Genomic DNA, 23,623 nt, shown 5'->3' on the forward strand with positions numbered 1-23,623 from the left:
GCGTTCAGCTGGCAATACACTCCTGGTTTTGGGGGTGTAAAACAAAACCAAAAATGAAAATGCACTTACTGATGTCTAGAGAGCAGCGGAGCATCTGAGAGCTCTACACTAGATTTGAAATAAGCGCCTTAAGTCTGGTTTAATGGCTGTGTTTACATCCTCCCTCTCCTTCTCATTCTTTTAAAGTAACCAGGTTTCGCAAGCGTTAAGAAAACCATCCCCTCCTGCCAGCTGGAAGGAAGCCAGTTCAAGGAGGTTTTTTTTTCCTCTCTCCTCACTCTTGCCCCCTTCATCACTTGTGATCTTTGCTGCCGCTCGCTGCAGCAAGGAGCAGAAATTGGCGGGATCTTCATGGGATGATAGCTACCTTTTTTTTTTGGATAAAAGCATATTCCTCAAAGATATTACTGCGTTCATGTGGATGATAAATCAGAATGAGGAGCTTTTGGACTTTTAGGAACAGCCCTTGCTCTCCCTCTTCCCTCTTCTGCTTAAAAAAAAAGGAGAAGGAGAAGGGGGAGAGTGTAACAGATACCGGCATGCAAAGGGAATTAAGGCAAGGACTGAGACTTGCGTGACAGTCTCTGTTTATGTGAGTTGTCTTTAATGTCTCCAAGCGGTGATGCCAGCAATGTTTAGCTGGTTTCCTGGCACACGTGAACACAGATTCCTTTATGTTCATGAAGGATGGACAAAGGTGAAGGCAGAGCATCGCTGAGCGAGGGGGTCCCACCTGCTCCCTCCCAGACCCCTCTGGTTTAGGCTGATGTTCCTGTGTTGCTCAGCTTTGCAGAACAAGCTTTATAATCTAAGTCAGAATTCAAAAGTTTTCCAAAAAGAAAAGAGAAATTAAAACCCCTATCACTTCAGCAAGGGGAGACATGGTTCATTCACCTGGAGCAGAGGGACAGAGAGGAGGGCAGCACAGATCCTGCAACTCTGGGATGAGTTGAAGGGTGGGAGGGAACCAGTGAAAAACCAATCCCACTCGAGCCCCTTCCTGCTCCGATTGTCCTTTTCCTCAAAGCACTGTTTTGGTTTCATTTTTCCAGTTTTGCTGCTTTAACACACCTTTCCCTGTGCAGAATTCCTGGCCAGCTCAGCCTCTGCCACAGGTTCCCATCAGTCCCTTGGCTGCTGGAGGAGCAGCCTGCAGCCGTGCTCTCAAGGAGGAATTTTTTCACCTCTCTATGTAGAGAAATTTTGGGAACAAGAGGCTCCTCTGCAGCTTTTACAGATAGATAACTGAAAACCACTAACCTCTGGGTCTGTCTTTCAGCTGAATGTGGGCTCTTCACAGCCCCCAGCTGAATTTTGAAAAGCTTTGATAGGACTTTATATCCTTAAAAGGTTTAGAGTCATTCCCATAGGCATGAAGATGCCCAGGTTACAGCCCTATGGGATCATTTCTTCTTACCCTTTCTTCCCCTTCCTCCCTTCAACCTTCTGGAAGCATTTGGTCCTGTGCTGGGTGGGAGATGAGCTGAGCTGACATTTCCTTTGCTCCCAGAAAGACAGTGGGGAGATTACCATTGACACCAGAATTGCTCCATGGGCTTGACCTCTGCACTGACTGTCCAACCTGCCTCTGCCTCTGCTCACCCCTGGTTGGAGCCACAGCTTTGGGGAGACAGTAGTGTAACTGGTTCCCGTGGGAGCTGGATGTGGCCCTTTTAGAGCCATATCAACTGCAGACCTTCAGGAGAGCAGGGCCTGGGGAGGAGGAGCTTGGTGGGATTTTGGCAAATGGATCCACATTAGATCTGTTTTACAGGAGCTGAGCAGTTCCACGGTGTGCATTCCCCTGTCTCTTGATTTCCAATTCTGCAGTAGTTTCAGGTACAGGGCTTAGGTGCTTTGGGCAAAAAAATATGTCATTTTTAAGAACAAAAAGAGACAGAAGCTTGTTTTCTGCCTGCGCCTGAACGACTCCTGGTGGCACTAACAGGCCTCTGTGTACAGAATAAGCTCCCCAGTCTAATGCAAACTGGTGCCCTCAGCTACTTAAAAAAAACAAACTTTTTTTTCTTCATTGAGTGAATTAACTGCAGTTACTGCACCTATGTAGCTCCTTGTTTTATGAACCATAAGAACTTTCCTATGTACAGCCTATGGCCTAATTACGTAATTATGTCTCTTGGGTGGATTATATTTTTCTTCTCATAATTGTGTCTTTACCCAAGAGACTGGAAGGGTTCCAAGCTTTCCTCTTTCCTGGGTAAAAATTGTTTGGCTCTTGTGTTTTGGGTTTTTTTTCCATGAACTTTGGATTGGGTGCATTCAGCAGGACTGGGTGGGGAGAAGCCAGCCTTGGATGACAATTTGTCACAAGACAAGGGCCACAACAGGGACCCTCATGACTTGCTTCAGAGGTTTTTTTTCCCTGCAAAGACCTGATGTGAATCTTCTGGTCTATGGCTCTCTTATTTTCACCTCCAGTGCATAGATTGACACTGCTTTGGAGTGACATCTTGCTGCAGTGAAGTACTGTCTAAAATTTGTAACAGAACAATGAATATTTTTGCTTCATGCTGAATGCTCATCATTATTCAGTCCCTGCACAACAGCTGTTAGGAAGCCTTAGGCTCAGGTCTCAACTCTTTTTACTGTGCCATAAATGTGGGTCCCTTGACTTCCACTTTACCTGCCTGTAGTTGAATTCAGTCAAGCCCATATTGACACCTTCCAGTTACATCTGATGCATTGGACTAAACAGGTGAAATGCAGGTAGACATCCAAAGAGAATTTAAGGAGAATTTGTGATGAAATCCAGAGTACATGTAGCTTATCTTTTTTGTGGTGTGAAATTGTCTTCTACAATGTGTACACAGAAGCATGTCACTGGTGTGCCAGTGTTAGAAGAGACACAATCAGAGTGCTTGCCTCAAAGATATATATTGTTAGTAGGAAAAAATTGTACCTTTTTAAAGCATGTCACATTTGGAGAACACTGGGAATAATGAAAACTTGGGTTCTTGGTCTCTGTTGTGCTTCTCCCGAGGTCAGGGAAGGTCTGGGGCATACAGGCTACAGATTCATAGATCATGAACTAAGTGATTCTTCTTCCTTCTGCCACCTTTTAGTCTCAAGGGATGTCCCTTTTCCACTGGGTTCCACTGAATCCAGAGCCATAGAAAGCCTTCGTTATTGGCCCTAGAGTTCAAAGAATTTTTAACTCCCTTTCCTAGTCACTCTATGGAGTGACTCTCCAGACTTCACTAGCTGGTGCTAAGCACACTCATGACACAGAGCAAACAAAAGCCATGATGGTATTTTACATTGGGTCATAACCCTCCATTCTGTTTGGTGTGTCCCAGAAAATGTGTCTCCAGAACTTTCATGACCTTTCTGCCTTCCTCTTGTCTCTTTTAGGAAGACACCTGACTCCCATGATGCTTCTCCTTGTTAAGGCAAAAGCAAGAAAAGTTAGAACTGGGCAATTACTGAAAATAGTTAACCCACTGGAGAGTGATAAAAGCATCTGCTGAAAATCTGGTAACCAGATCTCCTTGGTACCAGAAAAAAAAACCAAACAACCCCCACAAAAAAGCTGGTGGGTGGTGTACACGGTACAAAGAAAGGGAGTCCCTGAGTGTCAGCATCTGGCAAGGCCACGTGTAGCATAATCTGATTAGTTTTCAGTTCCACACCCACAAGCTGAAAGATAAAAACGCACACCCCTCCTCCCTGAGGAGGTAAAAATCTTCAAGCATCAACACCACATTTACATTCTGCAAGTCAGCCTCTTCCATGGCGCAATTCACATCTTGCCTTCTCCAGCACAGCAATGGAAGTTCAGGGATGAGAGACGAGCTCACGTCCCTCTCCAGTTACCACATCCAGCAGACTTGAGCTTGCCTTGCTTTGATCTGGAGACATTCCTTCCCTTAGTTTAAACTGACACGATTAAGCTGGAGAAAAAGCCTCCTCACATCTTCTTCCATGCCTGGGATGTGATAATTGAGCATCAGCTTCCATAGGCCATGTGAACATGCTCTGAGGCCTCCCTGGGCTGGCAAGCAGAAGGAGCAGCAAAGGCACTGACTGGCTGACTGCAGTTTGCACTGACCTTATGGCACTCTCTCAGTACTGTTTTCTGGTTTGATTCATGTAAAATGGCCAAAATTGGAGCTGGAGGGGATTAATGACAATGCTGCTATCTCCAGAAACTGATACTTAGGTTGGTATTTGGCTTGAGATAGCTGAGTTGTGGTGAAAGATCAGAACACGTCATGTCATTTTGGAGTGAATAATGGTTTTCTGATATCCAGCATGTTTTGTACTGTGCCAGCAGACAAATCAGAACAGGTTGTTTAATTTTGCCTATAAACTCTCAATTTTTTTTCCCTCTCTTTCCCATCTCCTTGCCTGTGACCTGATTTGTTCCAATGGCGACTGGGTCCCATCCTCATTCAGAGTCTCATGGGACAGCCTCCACCTTTTTGACCACATTTCATATCCAAGACTGCCTGTGTCCATAAGCTTTGTTCCTCACTCCAAGCCTAATCCGTTCCACAAATTAATCTTTGTAATAGAGCGATGGACACTAAATGCAGTGCTGCAGGCATTGAGGTAGCTGCAGCATTATTTTATTCTACTCTTCACACAGCTTTTATATTGCTTTTTAAGGTATCTGCTGCTGCAGCAGGTCATGGATTCTCCCTCAGCTATCCACACTTGCTACCCTAATCTTTTTTCCTGAAATACAATTAGCCTCAGTACTGAGACCCAGGAATACAGCTTTTCTTAGCACGCTCCCCCGGGATCAGGCATTTCTCTGTCAACGGGCACATATATCAGCGAGAGATGAAAAGCAGCTTATGGATTGAGTTTTAAACATGTATCACATATTTCATTGCTGCTGCTTATGTGCTACTCAGAAGGTCTTTGTAGAGTGTTTTCAGGCAATACCTCATGGCTCCTCCATACTTAATAGGACTTTTTTTTCCTGTACAGGAATTGAGGCAGGATATTTAAGTAGCCCACACGCTTTTGTGAGCACCTCCCAAATATGAAGGTTTTGTTGAGCTTCCTGCTTACTTGCAGTGTGAGCACGTCTCAGCTTTTATCAAAGCAGAGTAGCCCATGACGTGTGAAGCTGTAATGTCATCTTGTCTCCCTGGGACGTTTCACTGGGGGTGTGTGGCTCCTTCTGTGGATCTCTTTGTCACAACACGACTCTGTGTAACATCCCTAAATTTTAAATGTCCATAAGGAAAAGCCAAGTCTGCCTTTGGCCCCTTGCTGCTTTCTGGGGTCTTGCAGTTCCATTGATGCCTGGGGTCTTCCAGATGTGCACAGAGCTTTTTTCCTTTTTTTTTTTTTTTCTGTGGGGTGGAGGTGGCAACATCCAAACCCACACATCTCTAGATCCTTTCAATTCTACCAGATGTGGGGATCTTTCTTCTTATTTATTTTTTCTGTCTCCTTTTTCCCCTTCTTTTCCCCCCTGCTTACCCCATAAAGGATTGCTGTCCTGCTGAGTTTTGTCTTTCTATGACAGTCCTAGTTCATTTTAAAAATAATACACATAACTAAATATAAAGTCTTTTCTGGCAAAACTATGCATGGCCAAACAGAGCATGATGAAAACAAGACTGGGGGTTATCTGGCACAGGTTCATGCTGGAGTGGTGGTGACCTATGTAATAAGTGTTCATTTAGCTACTTGAAGATGGTTAAAATAGTTTGTGCACCAGTTTCTTGGTGATTTTGAGTGACATTCTGTAGTGGAAAGGGCATTGTATGAACGTAGCTTGGGATTTATCTACAAAAATGCAAAATAAAATTCACTTTGGAGGTGGATTAATTTCCAGCTAAACCCAGCCCTGGTGTGTGAGTCCAGAGATGGGCTGAGCATGTCTGCCTCATTCTGAGCCCTTTTGGATTTTGTAGAACCAGGGAATGGTTTGGGTTCAAAGGGACCTTAAAAATCAACATGTTCCAACCCCTCTGCCATGGGCAGGGACACCTTCCACTAGATCAGGTTGTTCAATTTGCCAAATCATGATTAGGAATGAGCAGAAGAGAAAAGAGGGAGGAAAGAGGATGCCTTGAAAAAAAAAAGGGTAGAAAATATGCCTGGCAAGGGCAAAAGCAAATACATAAAAATTGGGGAGGAAAAGAAGATGGAGAAATCCCAAGAGAATACTTGACTGTGTGTGTATCTGATAGTTATTTCTTCAGATATAGTAGTACCCAACTGGTACAAATTGTAATTTATATAGACTGAGAATATAATTCTAAAGACTGTGGGTTAGATATTATCTTGTTAATTAAGCTGCCATTACAGAGTTTTCACAAGCCCACCCAAAATTGTTCCCCTTTTAAAGTGATTATCCCTCCTGAAGACAGAAGTAGCCACCCATGTCAGCTCTTACATGAAGCAGCACCTTCTCCTTGAGGAGAAGGCTCCTGCCTACCCCATCCTTTTAGACCAAGTCATCTTGGGGGGGAGAAGTACCAAAGTACCAAATAATGGGTCAACTAATTATTTTTTTTTTAATTGCTAGAGAAATTTCCCCCAAGTTAAATTCCGCCAAGTTTCTCCTCATCTTGCAGCCTGAATCCTCTATCTAGAACTATGATTTCCCTGAATGTAGTTTGGATTTATCCAGGTTGGATGTATCTAGTTTGGATATTGCTTTGCCCATGTGTCATGCAGGCACTGTGGTCCCAGTTAGTTGATGTGGACCCATGTGCTCAGTACTGTGGAGAGAGTTGCCATTAAAAATTACCTTTTTTTTTAGCTGTGGCATTGTGATAGTTCAGTCTCAAGATTAAGTGGCTTTATTTCTGCTTCTAAAATAAATTAAGCAGTGCTGGAAGTGGTTCTTTGACCCAGAGACTGGTGGGATAATCTGCCCATGTCAGCAAAGCCAGACTCTCAGAGCCTCCAGACAAATGGCTGTGTTCACACTGCTGAGGGACAACATGGATTATCTCAAGCCACTGAGGATCACCTGGAAGAGTTCAAGCCCAAATCCTTCCAGGGACCTTTCTTACAGTTAAAAGCATTGAGATATCCCACCCAGTTCCTGCTCGTGCCTGTGCCCCGGCACTGCTCACAGGGATGGAGACAGACGTGGGTCTGGGTCGCAGTCAGGGAATCTGGGCCCCCCTTTTGAGCTCAGCCAGAGGCTTTTTGTGTGACCTTGGCTGGTGAGTTAGGGTAAGCTTCATTCCATTTAATGTTGACTAATGGTGAGGATGTCTAATTAAACCAGTCATGTGTGCTCCGTCTCTGATCAGAGAAGGAAGAGAAAGCAAATTCAGAAGGTGAATCATGCCATTTTAAGACGGGTGTCAGAGACAAATGAGATGAATTGCCCTTTGGAAGTAGCTATTTCTTTCCATTAACCAAAGAGGAAGTCTACATTAGAAGAGTTTAGACTAGATGCCTGATTTATGAATGGCTGAAGTTAAGTAAAATTAGTCCTGTCCTTAATCTTTATGCATGCCTGTTTCTCTGTGTGTGAAATAATAGAAATAACACCTTCTGTGCCTCACGTTCAAGGGTGCCATTGGGCAAGGAGCATCAAAAACTCCTTTGGAAAGAAATTAAACCTAGGAGAAAACCACAACCATTAGAGAAGTAAATCCTTTACTCTTGAAATATCTCAATGACAACATGAGCAGTACCACTGATGGCATCCTGGTGCTTTTGCCATTTCCCCCCTTTACATTTTGACAGCAAAACACCTCTAAATGAGTGTTCCAAATGTGGCCAGGGGCAATTGGCCTGTATTTGGGGAGAGCAATAGGAGCACTGAAGAAGGCTGACCATGCAAGGGTGTGTAGGACCCATCTTGGCCAATAGCCCTGAGGGTTTTCCTTGGGTACTGCTCTTCTCAGCTGATAGACACTATTGGCTTTCTGGAAAATCTCCCAGAGGAATGAAAGTTAATGACAGCCTATGAGAGAGTTAAAGAAGAAAACATCAGGGGAGAAGAAAATCTTGCATTTTCTTAGCAAAAATCTACAACATGTAAACCAGACATGGAATAATTGTCCCACTTGATAACTTGTATGTACTTTAGAGGCTTGCTTTTGGAAGGGAAAGTTTGCCCCTTTAACTACCTGGAGTAGTTAAAGCAGGAAAAAAAAGAGTAAAAGAAGAAGAGAAAAAAAGGCCTTGTGTGGGTGTCCTGATTAGTGCTTATTTTGATCCAAGTTGCAGCCTCTTACACATGTGTATGGGCACAGTTGTGCTCAATAAGGCTTTCACCAGCACAACCATGTCCAAAAAGACAATCCCCCAACAATGTTTCCATGTTATTGGGGGTAGCTGAGATACCTGTAAAGCCATTAAGTCTAATAACAGGTCCTTAGAGGCCATTTTGGGGGTTTTTGGGGGGTGTGTTAAATTACTAAATCTTGTTATTAACGCTTTTATTTTATGATTTGCTGTTTCCAGGGCACAGACAGAAGCTTGATGACTCTAAACCTAGTTTGTTCTCTGAACGCCTCAGTGATTTAGGGCGCATTCCTCATCCCAGTATGAGAGTAGGGGTCCCGACCCAGAGCCCACGGCCCTCTCTGAACTCTGCACCAAGTCCTTTTAATCCACAAGGACAGAGTCAGATTACAGGTAAGAGACAGAACCATAGGTTTGACTTGCACAGGCAACGGTAGTAATTGCGTATGAATATTTGTGTCTCAACTGCAGTCAAAGAGGCTGTTACGGAGTGAGAGATGTTTTCCAAGCACAGCTAGGTGGGAAGTGGATTTTTCCAGTAGTGCTTGAAGCTGAAAATGTCTTTCTTTTAATATCTTTTTGCCATAAATCTAAAGTAGTCAAGCGAGGTAAACTGAGTAGGAATCTGGTGAAATTCTAACTGCCATGTTGCTCTGCCTTCTCTGTGTTGCAGCAGTACCTATTAGCATATAACAGAATGAACATTTTTATTCAGCCTTGTTATTTTGCACTCATGTTGAGGGGAGCAGCCAGCACTTAATGGTCTTTCTATCAGAATAACGACACAATCTTCTCACATGGCAGTTTCCTTCCAGCACCAGTGCTGACCACAGTTACAACAAACGAACTGGGTTATGGAGAAATCTCCAAAGGTTGCTTGTGGGGGATTGTATGCAACATTTATGATTGCATGCTGAGAGACAGATTTCATTGTACTGAGAGAAATCATAAAGCACCCACCATGTGTCACAGATTAGAAAAGTGAAACAAGTTGTTTAACTGCAGATATGCCAGAAGTTTGCAGCAAAACTGTGAAGCCTACAACATAACCCAATTTTGTAATTTTTCTAAATTCAGAGCTGGTTATATTTTTCAAAAGTGTTTCAAAACAACCTCTACCTAATTTGGGGCATTTCTAGACTCAAAATTTATGCTGACATCTCTTGCCTATGCAGGTATGAAGAAGTGTTACCCCTGACCAGTTGCTAGAACAGGTCAGGGAGAGCTTCAGCTTGGTGCAAATCTGTCAGCAAAACTCTTGGCTCAATGTCATAGACCCATTTAATACTCAGTTCTGCTGCTGCAGTTGCATCTACACCAGGAGTCCTTTGCCAGCGTTATGCACCAGTATTCCTTTCCTGGTAAAGCACTCCTAGTATAGACATAGTTTTTGAGTCAACCTAGGAAGATTTCTAGTTTCATGTTTCAAGTGGTTTTGACATGATAGCAGCTGAAACTTAGCGGTTTTAACAAAGTGTTGTGGCTTTCTTCTTCTTTCTTTTCCTTCTGTGTTTTGTTTTTTTTTTTTAAGTTCAACTGGTTTATTAATTTGAAGTAAGAAAGAGAAGTAAGTGAGTTAATTTGAACTCAAAGCACTCAAGGAATTACAACAAAAAAATTATTCCCATGAGCTGTGGCAAACTTCTCCCAGATCTAGAAGTCTAACTTTAACTAGTGTAAAATGTTTATAATATAATAAATATGTTGGTCGCACCCATTACATGGTACCTGATGCCCTCCAGCTTCTTAAGACAGGTATTTTTGGCCAGGTCTAGTGTTTTGTTCATTGGACATGTGAAGTCAGGGCTCTTGTGCATATCATTTTCTGGGTAAGAACTGCAAACTAAAGGCCAATATTTCTTCTAACCGACGGTCTTCTGTCTGGCAGTGTTTGTGGTCACGGTTCCCAAGAAAGCAGGAGGGTAAGCCAGGCTATAAGCAGCTTCTTCCTTGTGCCTCCATAGTTTACCTATTGTGCAACACTATAGGAACGAAAGAGCGTGGAATTCTTCCTGACCCCATCTGGTGATCAGATTATGCCCTGAAGCACGAGAACTGAGATCTCCTTGTAATTTTCTTCCTAACTAAGTGTAACCTCATATGCTGCTCTCCTTCACATAAATGCCTCCTGTAGAAAATGTTCTGCTGGCTTTGATTAATAGACTACTTCTCTGTCTCGTTATGAAGCAGCAGCAGCATTTACAGATCCGGGAGGTGAAAACTTCAGATGAGCTTTAAATAAGCCTGACTGGAAACAAAGCTGTGTGGCATTCGCTGCCTTCTCTGCGAATTTAAGTCAGCAGTTCAAAGCACCAGCTGAGATTCTATCGAGAGAGGGAAGATGCAGTGTTGGGAGGGCAGAGGGAAGTGAGATGAGCCAAGGGAGGCAGGCTGGCTTTCCCGCCCAGTGTGGATTATGTGCTTTTATTGTTGGATAAACTTACGATCATGGGATACATTAGTGTCCCAAACTGCTCTCATTTCCCCCAAAATGGTGAGGACTCAGTTTGTAGGGAGTAAGTGGTCTGATTCAGTATTTGCTATGATATTCCCCACCCTTATGTTATTTTCCTCAGTTTAGAAGAGTCAAACACTCAACCCTCAAAGACTCCTCATTAGCTCTCTGGTAGCCTTCCCATTTAATAAAGTGATTAGTGTGAGCATGTTATAGGAGTGCCAGCTCTGCGAGTTGCACCGACTTCCCACAAAACTTTTTGGTGCTCTTTGGGACCTTGATTGTAATCTGTAAAGCTCTGTGTGCTTTGATGTTCCACCAAAGTGCTGGGGTGCTTTTTGTGGACAGTCCCTCCGAGTTCTGGGATGAATGGATGATCTTTGCTATACAAACCATGCCAGTGAGAGACAAAGGCAATGCTGTGGACAAGGCACCACTTTGATTGGGTGTTGTGTGGGAAATTGCTGAACACCTGCCTTTTTGATGTGGTGGTGGGGAGTGAGGTGGTTGGGCTGTCCAACACCAGTTTCCTGGGTTTGGTGGCATACACAGTTGGAATATCACTGGTTCTTAACATGGGCACTGCCTTGGGTATGTATTAAAAGGGGAGTAGACCCTTCTTCAAAAACCAGGGATCTTTTTACTGTCTTTATTGGAATCAACCAAGCATTCCTTTAGAAGTACCTTTGTTTCATAATCTTTTTACTTGGCAATTTAGGGAAAATAATTAATTCCTAATAACTTGAATAGTAAATACTGGTTTCCTATGACAAAATCCATATTATTGATAGTAAGCACATAAACTATTTTTGTTTCTTTCCACTTGAGGTCTTGCATTGCTATTGCATGATGAAACAGAAATAATATTTAAAGCCTGTCTGGCCCACACCTGAGCCTGAAAGAAACTCAGCACTTTGGAGGTCACTCTTGTATTTCTTTTCTCTGCCCAGGTTGTGTTTATTTTTCTGAAGTATCAGAGAACAGGTTTTACAAACCACGACACAGTCCTTAACCTACCACAGGACCAGGCTGTGGCAGGACAAGGCAGAGTTGCCCTTATTCAACATGGCATTTTAACTAGGATTCAGCCAAAGCTACATCGAAGGGTGATTAAAAAACAAATGGTCCAATAAGCAGAAGCCTTTGCTGAGGCAGCGCAGATCCAATTTGAACCCTGCTTGCTGCCCATAAATCAGGAATCCTGTCTGTTCACATTTGGGTAGTGGTATATTTGCTTTTTTATTTTTTTCCCTTTCCCTAACAGCACTCCCACAACTCGCTCATATATCCAGTTACATTTTCAGTCAGACACAGAGCTGTTGCATCAGGGTTCCAGTACAAAATGAGGAAAAGTGTTCTTTTTCTAAAACACAACTGGTGAGGATTAGTTTCCATAGGCCAGGAAAAGCCACGGTGTATGGCAGGAATGTGTTTGGTGGGAGGACCCCATTGGCTGCACTGAGGGAAGTGAGGTTTCGAGCTCCATCACCTCTGTGGCACCAGGTGACCTATAGGCAACCTGTGTTTCTCATCCCTGAAATAACAGTGCTCAAATGCAGGTTCTGTGAAACCAATTTTTTTCTCTTTTTCTCTTCCCCCTCCCCATTCACTTCAGGGATGTTATGCTTTTGTTTCTCATAATTTTTAAGGTTGCAGGAATCAGATTTAAAGGTTTCAGAGATGATCTACATGGAAGGTAGTGAGGGGACCCATCTCCACTCATAGGCAGGGACTGATTTCAGAGGTAGTGTTAACTATCAGTCTACTGGGAGGACCAAGAGCAGAAAGCACCTTTGACTCTCGGGAGGATGGTACCAGCTGGTCCCTCCTTAATTCCCCATTCAGGATTTGCAGGCACTGCCCTTTTGCAGAGTCTGGGAAGAGGCAGAAAGCTGTTCTCACCTCAGTGCTGCCCTGGGCTCTGGATATGGATCTCTGCAGCATCTGCCCCAGACACCAGTGTCTGTCCTCAGCTACAGAACAGGTTGGAAACAGAATTTGTGTAGCTGTTATTAGACCAGCACTGTGAAAGTGCCCTGCCAGGGGTTGGCTGTATTTTACCAGCACTCTGAAGCATTCACTACTTTGTAGTTGGTGTGCATCCAACTGAGAGCGTGTTAGAAAAAGTATGTAGTTGCTTGGAATAGATAATTTAGAAATATCCCAAGTAATGGGTTTATAGGGTGAATTATATCTTCAGCGCACTGTAACATGGAATAAAAAGCTACAAGACTCAGTGGGTGAGGTTGTGGATGTGGGATTGCTGGTGCCATGAACACAAAGGTGGCTGCAGTCTTTTGTATTATATGCAAATTGATTGCATCTTTCAGGCAACTGGAAAGTTGCCATTATGGACCTCCATTTGGTAAAACTTGTGTCCCTCCTATTAAAGTATTCTTTTAACTTTATTCCTGCCACCCACACCCTTTTACAATTTAGTTGCCCTACTGGCATGATTTTTTTTTCATTTATCCTTTTTCTTTTTTTTCCTTTTAGAAATGTGACTCCTGGAAGGGTGGGAAAAGGAATGGGTTTAGAGGTTCTTCAGGCCAAAATCTGGTCCTAATTCCTCTTCTGTACAATGGGGTGTAACTCCGTTGGGTTTAACTTCATTGATTGAACTGGGCAATTCAGATGAAGCCTTGGGCTTTTAAAGATGCCTGAGAAATAGTCAGAGAAGAGAAGGAGCTTGCAATTTGTTGTTGTTGTTTTGCTGGGGGGGTTGGTGTTACAACAATAGTTGGGTTACTCATGCAGAAAGTCATCTTGCTTTTGTTATGATCAGAAATGAGGATATTTTCTGTGTTTACCAAAGATAGCTCCAGACAGCTTGTTTTTTGCTATTGGCAGTAGCACTGTCACAACTAGCAGCAGCCAGTGCTAGAGCTGATGGCTGTGTGTAAATGAGAGTGTGACACAAGTGATGTCCAGGTTTTATGGAGGGTACACTGAGGAGCTGCCGGCCTGTGATCATGTTCTGGTCATGTAACTCAGCTTGGAAAATGGGGAATAGATTTTTTTTTCTGTAGTAAATCGTTGTGCTTCATAATCTGGTGCCACAATAGTGGAAAGACTTGTTCTTCAGGTATGTGTGTAGTTTTTTAATTCTCTCCATTGACACTTCATAAGATGGAAGGTGTCCCTACCCATGGCAGGTAGGTTGGAACTAGATGATTTTTAAGGTCCCTCCCAACGCAAAATGTATGATTCTGTTATGATTTCCATTGAAAGAAAAATTGTGGTGCTGGAGAGCCAATGTTATTGGTGGGAGAAGGGGTCACTAGAGGGTTTTTTTCATTCTTTCATTTCTAATTTTAATTTTATACAGTGCATCCAATCTTGGTCTGATTTTTAAAGACACTGTCCATGAAACATGCATGGCCATTGGATGCAGTCAGTTACAGACCACAAGGATCAAGAAACATTTGTATGTCTTCCATGACTATAAGTGTGACAGTAAAACCCAGACACAAAATCATATGCAATATTCAATATTTGCTGCTTTGCCGAGGTTCACCTGGAAGTGCAAACAGGATGGAGCTGTTTGTGCGTTAGTTTAGACCTCGCCCTGCTGATTTGTTTCAGCTGAAATGTGCCCAGGCTTTCTTAGCATACCCACGATATGCCCTGCTGGGAAGGAATACGCTGAGAGCCGCACTTCCCTTCACACCCACGCAGGCATAACAGAAATGTTTACAAAAGGAGGACTGCTCTCAGTAATCACTCCAAAGTTTTCAAGTGTAAATGCCAGCTCGGAGTGGCCCTCTGCCTCCTTCACTGTTGCTGAATGCTCTGACAGCCCTTCCCTATGGCTGCCGTATGGGAAAGAGGGGGGGCCTTCCCCAAGCTGTTAATTTTATTTTTATATTAGTGCTTTCCGTTGTTTTGGAGGGATTCTTTCAGGGAGGAATCCACACTCACTCTGCCTCAGAGCTTTAAGGTTTCTCATCTGTTCTGAGCTTTTTGTGAATGGGAAGATGGGCTGTGCCTGCAGAGCACGTGGTGCTTTGGATGACGTTTCAAAGTCCTTGGCCCACAGGGACCCTGCAGACATGTGGAACCCACCAGCCACAGTGAATGGGGAAGCTGGTCTGTGGTGTAGGAGGCCAAGGAAAATCTCTCACAAATCCACTCATAGCTTCTTCCCCAGTGGTATGTGCTAAATAGTCATCCCACCCCTTCTGTGCCCAAGTGAGGAGGCAGTGACCCTCCTCTAAGGGGAAGGCATTGTTGTGTTTCCCTCGGAAGCATCTGTGTGGGTCTGCCCTGGAAGTGCTGTTGTGGCAGTTGGCACATCCCTATGGTGTTCTCATCATCCTCCTTCCCTCAGGAGGTTTGGTGGTGTGTGAGACCAGAAGATACGGGCTGGCTGGGCCTCAGGGGCCAAAGTCACGTTGTTGCCAGGACCGTCTGCTGGTGAGACTAGAGGGTGCCACATGAGACACAGCTGCATGTCCACCTTCAGGGACTGGATGGGGCAGCCTTGGGCTCTGCCTTGAGGGATTTCTCACTGGGGATTGGGCAATGCTGCCGAGCAGTGACGTTTGCCCTGTGGGCTGACGGATCACCTTGGACGTGCAAAGACAATGGTGTTTCACTGCTCTCTTCTCTCATGTCCATGCAAACCTTAACTGCCATCAGTCAGCAGAGGTTGGCTTTAGGGCATTTATTCTAAGATCTGGTGAAACTTTTATCTTCACTTTCCAGTTTCCTGGCAGGCCAAAGATAACTCTTGAGCCAGTCAGCCCCAGGACAGAATTCTGCATCTTGCCTCGGCCATGACCTCAGCCATACCTTGGTGTGGAGGAATCATAATAACCCTCTAGCCTGGGGTGCTGTGACCTTCTTCTCAGTCACTGAGCTCTGATACATCATTCTGATGTTCAGTTTGGCTGAGGATTTTCCTCTTCATTATGTCCTATTCTCTGGAAGACTGATGTGTTTAAGGTAGATGTTGTAAGAATATATGAAATGTTCTGGGGTCAGCTGATGGTCCATCCAACCCCACATCCTACCTCTGACAGCACAGTTTGAGATGCTGTTTTGAAATGCCAAATAAGCCTTTTAAAGACCACTTTTTGCCATTCATCACTCTTGTGTCCACACAGACATTCACTGTTGTTGGCTTAAGGACATTAAGCATAAAACCAAGTCTAGCATGGCTATTCAGAGTGATGAGAGTGCCAGAGATGCTCAAGAGCTTCTTGTGCCATGAGGATTACACTACAAGGAGTGGCATGAATCTCTGGAAGGCAGGTCCTTTTCTGAGGTTTCCACAGTCTTAGACCAAAATGGTGGAAAAACATCCTCTGCTGTGCTTTTTCTCCACAGCCTTTACCTGCTACACTCTTGCCTTCCAGCACCGGAGCTGACCTAAACCCAGAACTTTAAGGGACTCTGTTTTGGATTCAGAAGCAGAGATTGAAAAGCCCTTGGAGTTTGAAGGATCTTGGATTTGAGATTGTGCTCCTAACACATCATTAATTTTAAGATTGTTTTCCCAGCAAGCCTAAACTTTCTGTTCCCAGTTGAAGATCATTTACCATTGACTGCATGGAGAATTATTGTGGTGGAATGAGGCAGAGAAATATGTCGATATCAGATGTAACAATGAGCAGTCAGTCAGATTTGAACCTGTGCCAATCTATACAACCTTGGCCTTGAAATTGTTAAAACAAAGAAGTTCATTACATTTAATGATCAAGTGTCCTTCGGATTTCTGAGGAGTTTATGTTAACCATTTATGTTACTCAGCTCTAATATAAATGGCAAACTCCAGGAAAATCCTCTTAAAATTAAATTGGAAGGTTGTTTTATATATATATATATATATCTATATAGTTATTTTGCTTCGAGGAAGTATCTGCTTTCCAGACATCTCTTTAAACAAATCATGTCCGAACAGAAATAATAAACAAGGAATAGCTGAAACTGCAAGGTTTAGCTGTATGGAAGAGCAGGGAAAGGAGTTAAAAAAAGAAAAAAAGAATTGAATTTCCTGAGAAAGTGCCTCTGTTTATGCCATGTGGCTGTCACATTGCTGTCTGCAAAGCAGGGCGTTAGCACAGTACTCTGATAGAAAAGGTTCTTGGAATTGAATGGGCCTGATGCGCTTCCCTGAAAATACTGGCCAGGGTTTGAAGGGATGTGCTACAACTTCTGTGAGCTGGTTCAGACATTGTTTACTGTTTATTGTGCAGTGCCCAAAACAAACTTTAGGGTTGAAAGTGTTTTGTTTTTATTGATGGAAAGAAATAAAAATCATAATTTACGAGACATTCAGTGGTATCTTTATCACCAGACATTAACTGAGAGCAAGTGGTTTATAAATCCAAATACTAGTGAGTAAAAGTAGGTCTCCCTCTCTCTCACTTGGTGCAGTCAAGCAAAAATTGAACCGTATTTATCCTTAAAATAATTTCCTCTATAGTGGGCTGTCACAAGTACATCAGAAGACATCATTACTTTCCAATAGTTATCCCAAACCATTTGCTTTCATATTCTGTAGTTGAGGGGACTGTAAATAGTTGGGCCAGCATATAAATGTGACATTTTTGGACAGATGCTGATAAGATTAATCACATTCTGCTCCTTGCCTAGTATTTTCAGCACTGAAAACACTACTGTGTGGTGTTTGAATTGAATAACAGCTTGACAAGCCTGCCAAGTGCTGTCTGTAGAGTCTCCCTAACTCTGAAGGAAACAGCCTTAGGTTGTGCCAGGGGAGATTTAGATTGGATGTTAGGAAAATTTTCTTCACTGAGAGTGTGTTTAGGCTTTGGAACAGGCTGCCCAGGGAAGTGGGGGAATCACCATCCCTGGAAGTTTAAAAAAACTTGTGGTGCTTGGAAATAAATGGTGCACCTGGCAGTTCTGGGTTAATGATTGGACTCAGTGATCCTAGAGGTCTTTTCCAAACCAAATGATTCTGTGATTGTATGAAGTCCAGTCAGACCTGGGGCTCATCCTTGCTGTCTGCTTCTGTGTGAGTACTGGAGGACTGACTGCTCTTGGTGTGTAACACTGTTGGAAGAGACACAGCACAGCTGCTGGATCTTTTAAAACTCTGCTCTCTGGTCTGTTCATTTCCCTCAGAAATTGTTCTGGAGAAGAAAAAGCACAGATGGAGGTTTGAAAGGGTTTAGTCGTAGAGGAGCAAGTTGTGTTTTGTTACATTCTCGTTCTTCCTAGCACTGATTTGTGTATGTTCAGTAACCCCACTTCTTCCAATCAGGCTGTTGATACCCTAAAATTTTTCTTCCTTTTAAAACAAGTTTCTTTTTTTTCTTTCTTCCTTTTTTTTTTTTTTTTTGTTTTTTCCCAGACCCCAGGCAGGCGCAGTCATCCCCGCCATGGTCCTATGACCAGTCTTACCCATCCTACTTGAGCCAGATGACTTCACCGTCCATTCACTCCACAACTCCCCTGTCCTCCACTCGGGGGACAGGACTTCCAGCCATTACCGATGTGCCCAGACGCCTCTCAGGTAAAGACTGTGTTTTGCCTAAAACAATTACACACAGAGGAACAGGACTGGCAGCGGCTGCCTCTGTGGCCTCAGACAAACCTTAACAAAGAGAGCAAAGCTCAGCAGTGATATCAGGGTTCCTGCATGGTAGGCTGAGGTCAGAGTTCCTATTTTTTTTTTTTTTGATGTAGAAGAGCTGCTGTGTTGCTCTGAGCATGTGTAACTTGAGTGACTCCAAGTCCATTTCAGAGCAGGCTACTTTTAAGTTGTGAACTTGATTCTATGAACAAATTAACTCTTTTTATTTTTTATTTCCCCTACAAGAGAATGTTTATTTGCATGCAATTAGGCACTGGAACAGGTTGCCCTGAAAAGCTGTGGATGCCCCATCCATGAAAGTGTTCAAGGCCAGGTTGGATGGGGCTTTGAGCAATGTGGTCTAGCAGAAGGTGTCCCTGCCCATGGCAGGGGGGTTGGAATGAGATGATCTTTAAGGTCCCTTTCAACCCAAAACATTCTATGAGTCTATGTTTTAAAGTAATTATGATATTCTCTATTTTTTTTTTGTGCTTTACTTTTGTGTGGTGTGTGATGCTAGGGATCCTGACAGATAGATGCCTTGATTTCTTCAATGGTTAAATCTGAGGTTCATTCTCCTGCATTTCAATCCAGTAGCTCAAGAAAGCCTGTTCCCTTCCAGTTAATGTGTACTTAAGATGCATATCAGAAACAAGCTGAGTCACTTTAAGGTAAAGATTGGACAAATTGTGCCTTGGAATGATGCAGGAGAGAGGAAATACATTTAGGAACATAGAGAAGACAGCAGTGAGAAACTGAGACTTTTTTTGTTAAATCAAGCAAATGCACATTTACATACTGTGCAATTCATCTCTAATGGTCTCAGTGATAAAACCATCTGTGTAAAGTAATCTGATTGCCCCAAAGTAAGAGAGCTTGTCATGGCACACAGTAACCTTGTACATCTTGCCAAAAATGGGGAACCTTAGGGGAGGGAGGCTCAATATTAAAAATCCAACCTTGCAAGTGTGGAAATATTAGCAGCATATGCCAAAAAAACATGTGTAATGTAAAGAAAGCCTTTATGATTCATTAATGAAAACCAAAGTATCAGTCCTATTACATCTATTTTTGCATGTTTGCAAGATATTATTATAATCTTGGATGCTGCTGCCATACACCTGTTTGACTCTGAGCCAGGTGAATTTCTTGCTGCCGCGTTTTCCCCTTCCACCAACCTCATAGCGCTGGAAATGTTGATCCCTCCACTGAGCTGCATCCCTGACAAGCTGAACTACAGCCAGCAGGCGTGTACAATTTGATTAGCACAGACTCCTCGATTTCTTTCATCTTGGAGGAGGGAAGCTTTGTTTCTCAAACAAACAGCTGCAAAACCCTCGGCAGCCCCGGTGCGCTCTGCCTTCGCAGAGATGCCAAAGATCCCCATGTGGGCCGAGGGCTGGAGGGTGGTGGAGCAGGTTCCTGCGGGCTCTCCGTGCAACGCGCTGACTGGGGTCAAAAAACTCGATCAGCTTGATGCTGAGGAAATGCTTTGTTTGGCCCGAAACAGGTTCCCTTTGAGTCAGAGCCTCCTGACGGTCTGTGTTGTCGAATGGGTTATTTTTGCAATTGTGCCCACAGCAATACCTGCAGGAGAGGCTCGGCTGGGACCTGGCAGCTGTACGCCGCATGCTTGCCCTGCAGCCCTTGCTTGTCTGTGTGTATTCAGACGTGAGTGCCTGGCATGTGGGCACAGGCAGAGTGACTAAGAGACCTGGCTGTGTGCATTGCGTGGCCAATGACTGAACTTCTCTGCCGTACTCTGCAGTCAGTTGCCTTCGCGCTTCTTGTCCTTCATCTTTCCGGGGCTCGACTGAAGCCTCTGCAGTGCCCTTACCTTTTCCCAGTGTGGGGATCTTGCATCCAATTAGGTTCAAGATTGGAAAAGGGGGATTTGGTCTTCTACAAGTGCCAGAGGTTGTCTGCAGTGTTTGCTGACGGAAAGAGAAATTCAGAACAGAAGTTCTCTGTTCAGAACTAGAGAACGCTATTCTGGGCTGGAGGACCAGCTCAGATGCTTGGGATGCAAGGAGGCAAGTTACTTGGTACATCTTTCAGAAGAGAAAAGAGCTTTTAAGGGGGTAAAAAATGAATGCTAAGAAAAACTAAAATCCTTAGAAAACTTCAGGCATCTCTAACCCATGAGGGAGAAATTAGAGTTTTACAAGGCCTTCAACAAAAACAAACGTTGCTTTCCGATACAGTGGCAGAAATCTGATTATCGAGGCTGTTAAAAGTATACAAGGTCATTTTAATGAATGCCATATTTACTGCCTGTTGCTTAACATCATGCAGAAGGAAAAATGGGTAAAACTTTACCCTTAGGCCTTGGCTGTCACACCTATAGGTACAAAGCTTCCTATCTGCCCCAATTTCACATCACCCAGCCTTTCCATGAGCCTCCATGGCTCTCTTGGACAACTGCTGAAGTTGTGTTCCCCCACATGTTGAAAATATTCCATCTAATAAAGCAATAATGTCCTCCAGAAGCATAGCTCCTGGTTTTATTGTCAGTGGCAGCCCCCTCAAGAGCTGCTTTTGATGGTTCTACCTTGACCAGAAACACACACATCCCAAGGCCAAAGCAGTGGTGTTTCTTCCCCACCCTGGGATTGGATACATGAGCTGGCAGTCCGTTCAGGTGGCCAAGAAGTCCAGTGGCACCTGGCCTGTATCAGGAATAGTTTGTCCAGCAGGACCAGGCCAGTGACTGTGTGACTGTCTCCCCATGCTGGGCATTGGTGAGGCCACATCTTGAATCATGTGTCCAGTTTTGGGCCCCTCATGAGAAGACTTTGAGGTGCTGGAGTGAGTCCAGAGAAGGGCAACAGATCTGAGGAAGGATCTGGAACAGAAGTCTGATGAGGAAAAGCTGAGGGAGCTGGGGCGTGCTCAGCCTGGAGAAAAAGAGTCTTGGGGGCAACTTTATTTCTTTCTACAGCTCCCTGACAGGACAGAGTAGCCAGGTGAGGGTCAGTCTGCTTCCTAATGCAACAAGGGCAGAACAAGAGGAAATGGCCTCAAGTTGCACCAGCAGAGGTTTAGATTTATTAGGAAAAATTTCTTCACTGAAATGTCTGTGAGTCATTGGAACAGGGTGCCCAGGGCAGTGGTGGAGTCACCATCCCTTGAAGTGTTCAAAAGGCATATGGATGAGGCACTTGGGCACATGGTTTAGTGATGAACATGGTGGTGCTGGGTTAACGGCTGGACTTGATGGGCTTTTCCAACCATAATTCCATGATTCTTGGTGATGTTTGAATCCCAGATTAGGCTGAGCATTAGAAGAAGCTTGAGGCTATAGAATAGGAGGCAACATGGGACTGCCATAGCAGTGTGTGCAGTTCCATGTCACATGGAGAGGCGAAAAGGGCAGCAGGCTGTAGCCCTGGGGAGATATCTGGGCAGGAGTTACTTGGACAGGCTGCTGTAATGTGGCTGAACTGGTCGTGTCAGTGTCTAGACTGATGTCTTTGCACAACTGGCATGTTTGCATGCTGCAGTCACGTGCAAATGTGTGCCCGTAGCTGTCACACTGAAAGTCATCTTTTTTTTCTAGATGGGCATCAGTAGTGCTCTGTTTGCACTGTCCTGCAAGTAATTAGAGATGTGTTCCATGTATTAAGGGATTTCAACAGCACCAGTTGAAAAGCAAAGCAAAAAAAGATTACATGACATCACTTATGCAACTTTTGACTCAGTGATCTCTCTGGTCCATAAGTCTCACATTCATATCAAGAACAAATACAAAAAACAAGCTCACAAGGCTATGAAATTGCCTTACCTTATTGAACCAACTCAGTCATAAAAAGAGCAGGATTCCCCATGTTTTATTAAAGTGTCTGTCTGCTCAGACTTCCCCAGAAGACAGTGAAAGTTGGTGGCCCAGCAGATTAATATTCTTAATTAAATAATATTGTAGTGGAAACCATGGGAATATATGAAAATGGTCATTTTAGAGAGAATTTGCCTGAGGGACGTGAACTTATTGCATGATTCATAGTGAATGCACTCAGTCTTTGTGTCCTATGCATAACCAAAGTGTATGTGGGATGGGGAGCATGGGTGTCTATTATGTAATTAATGTATATGATTCATATAAATATACACATCACAGCCATTTTACATAACGCTTTGGGGCTGATCCAGCAAGTCCTCTGCACATGGAGGGTTCAGAGCAGGGAGTACAGGTCAGGCTGTTCCCGCAGTCACAAGAGGGCTGCTCTTCAGACAGGTGGAGGAGAGAAAGGTATAGATGTCCTCGGGGCAGACATCCACTTCTGAAACACTCACCCCTGAGCTCCCTTTTGAATCAGTGGGGCCAAACTGGCATTTGCAGGACTTGACCAGTCTGCAAGTGAGCTGTGCTGATCCCTGGCAGTGCCTGGGAAGAGCCTGTTTTTCTCCATGGGCTCTGAAAAGCAAACCTTGGTGAGTAGTTCAGGTACAGGCATGTCTGATCTGATAGTGTGCCTTTGGTGAGGTGATTTAAGAGACAATTTAACTGTCCTATAAACATAACCATATCACAGCCTTATTACGCTCTAGTCCTGATTTAACTCTGCCTCTCCCTGACCTCGACCTGTTCTGTGTTTGCAGGATTTGAGCTTGATTTTAATTTTATTGAAAATCCTGAGTAGGGGAAAGTGGGGAGACTTTGTCTTCCCCTACACTGTTCCTGCACCTCCTCACCCTTCTGCCTAAACACTTTGCTTTTTGATTCACCTTTGAGAGGCTCTTGCAGGGTCAAGATCTTCAGGTGCTGGAGGACCTGTCCTGCAAGTGTACCATGAACACATTTAGTGCTGGCTGTGGAAGAGCCTGTCCTGTGTTTGACAAATACCATAAGACAAAGGAGAGCATTAAACCTGAGTCTAAACAGCAGGACAAATCAGCAAACCTACCTTTTCCAGCTCTGGGCTTGCACTCTTTCTAGATATTTGTCAGCTGGGGATGTGCCACCGTACCCATAACCTGATGTCCCACATGCTGGAGTCCCTGCAGCATGCAGGGTGGACTTTGTTGTCTTTATATTTACTGTGTCATTGAGTAGGGACACACTGAGATAGGTGAGGAATACACTGAGATAGATCAGGATGACTCTGGACTCTGCCTCCAAACAAAGGAAGGCTTCAGGCCCATCCCTCTGAATTAAAATGGCCAGAAAGAGGTAACTTTACCAATAAATTAAGCAGTGGTAGGGCTGGACTGTAAAATACCAGTACTGTTAAATTGTCAGCGAGGTTGGTTTTGAGCTGGGTTGACCAAAATGGTTGCAAACAGGTCCCAGCTGTGGTTTGCAAATGAACGGAGTCCCAAACCTGTTCCTGTGGGCAGCTCAGATGCAGCCACCCCGTTGTGGATTCAGGATTTAATATTACATCTGTGGCCAGACCATCCTGACTGGATCTAGCGCCAGGGAATGT

At 44.0% G+C, this 23,623-nt stretch overlaps 1 protein-coding gene across 2 annotated transcripts in view; it reads left to right on the forward strand.

Moving 5' to 3' along the window:
• The window catches only part of RUNX2 (RUNX family transcription factor 2), a 158,136-nt gene that overhangs the window by 109,956 nt on the left and 24,557 nt on the right, over positions 1–23,623 (forward strand). For both annotated transcript variants that reach the window (XM_071548206.1, XM_071548207.1), the window contains 2 exons: positions 8,416–8,589; positions 17,976–18,137. In XM_071548206.1, the coding sequence (XP_071404307.1) occupies positions 8,416–8,589; positions 17,976–18,137 (336 nt within the window). The remainder of the gene's footprint in view (positions 1–8,415; positions 8,590–17,975; positions 18,138–23,623) is intronic.

This window comes from Pithys albifrons, chromosome 2, assembly GCF_047495875.1.
Source record: "Pithys albifrons albifrons isolate INPA30051 chromosome 2, PitAlb_v1, whole genome shotgun sequence".
Lineage (NCBI taxonomy): Eukaryota > Metazoa > Chordata > Aves > Passeriformes > Thamnophilidae > Pithys > Pithys albifrons.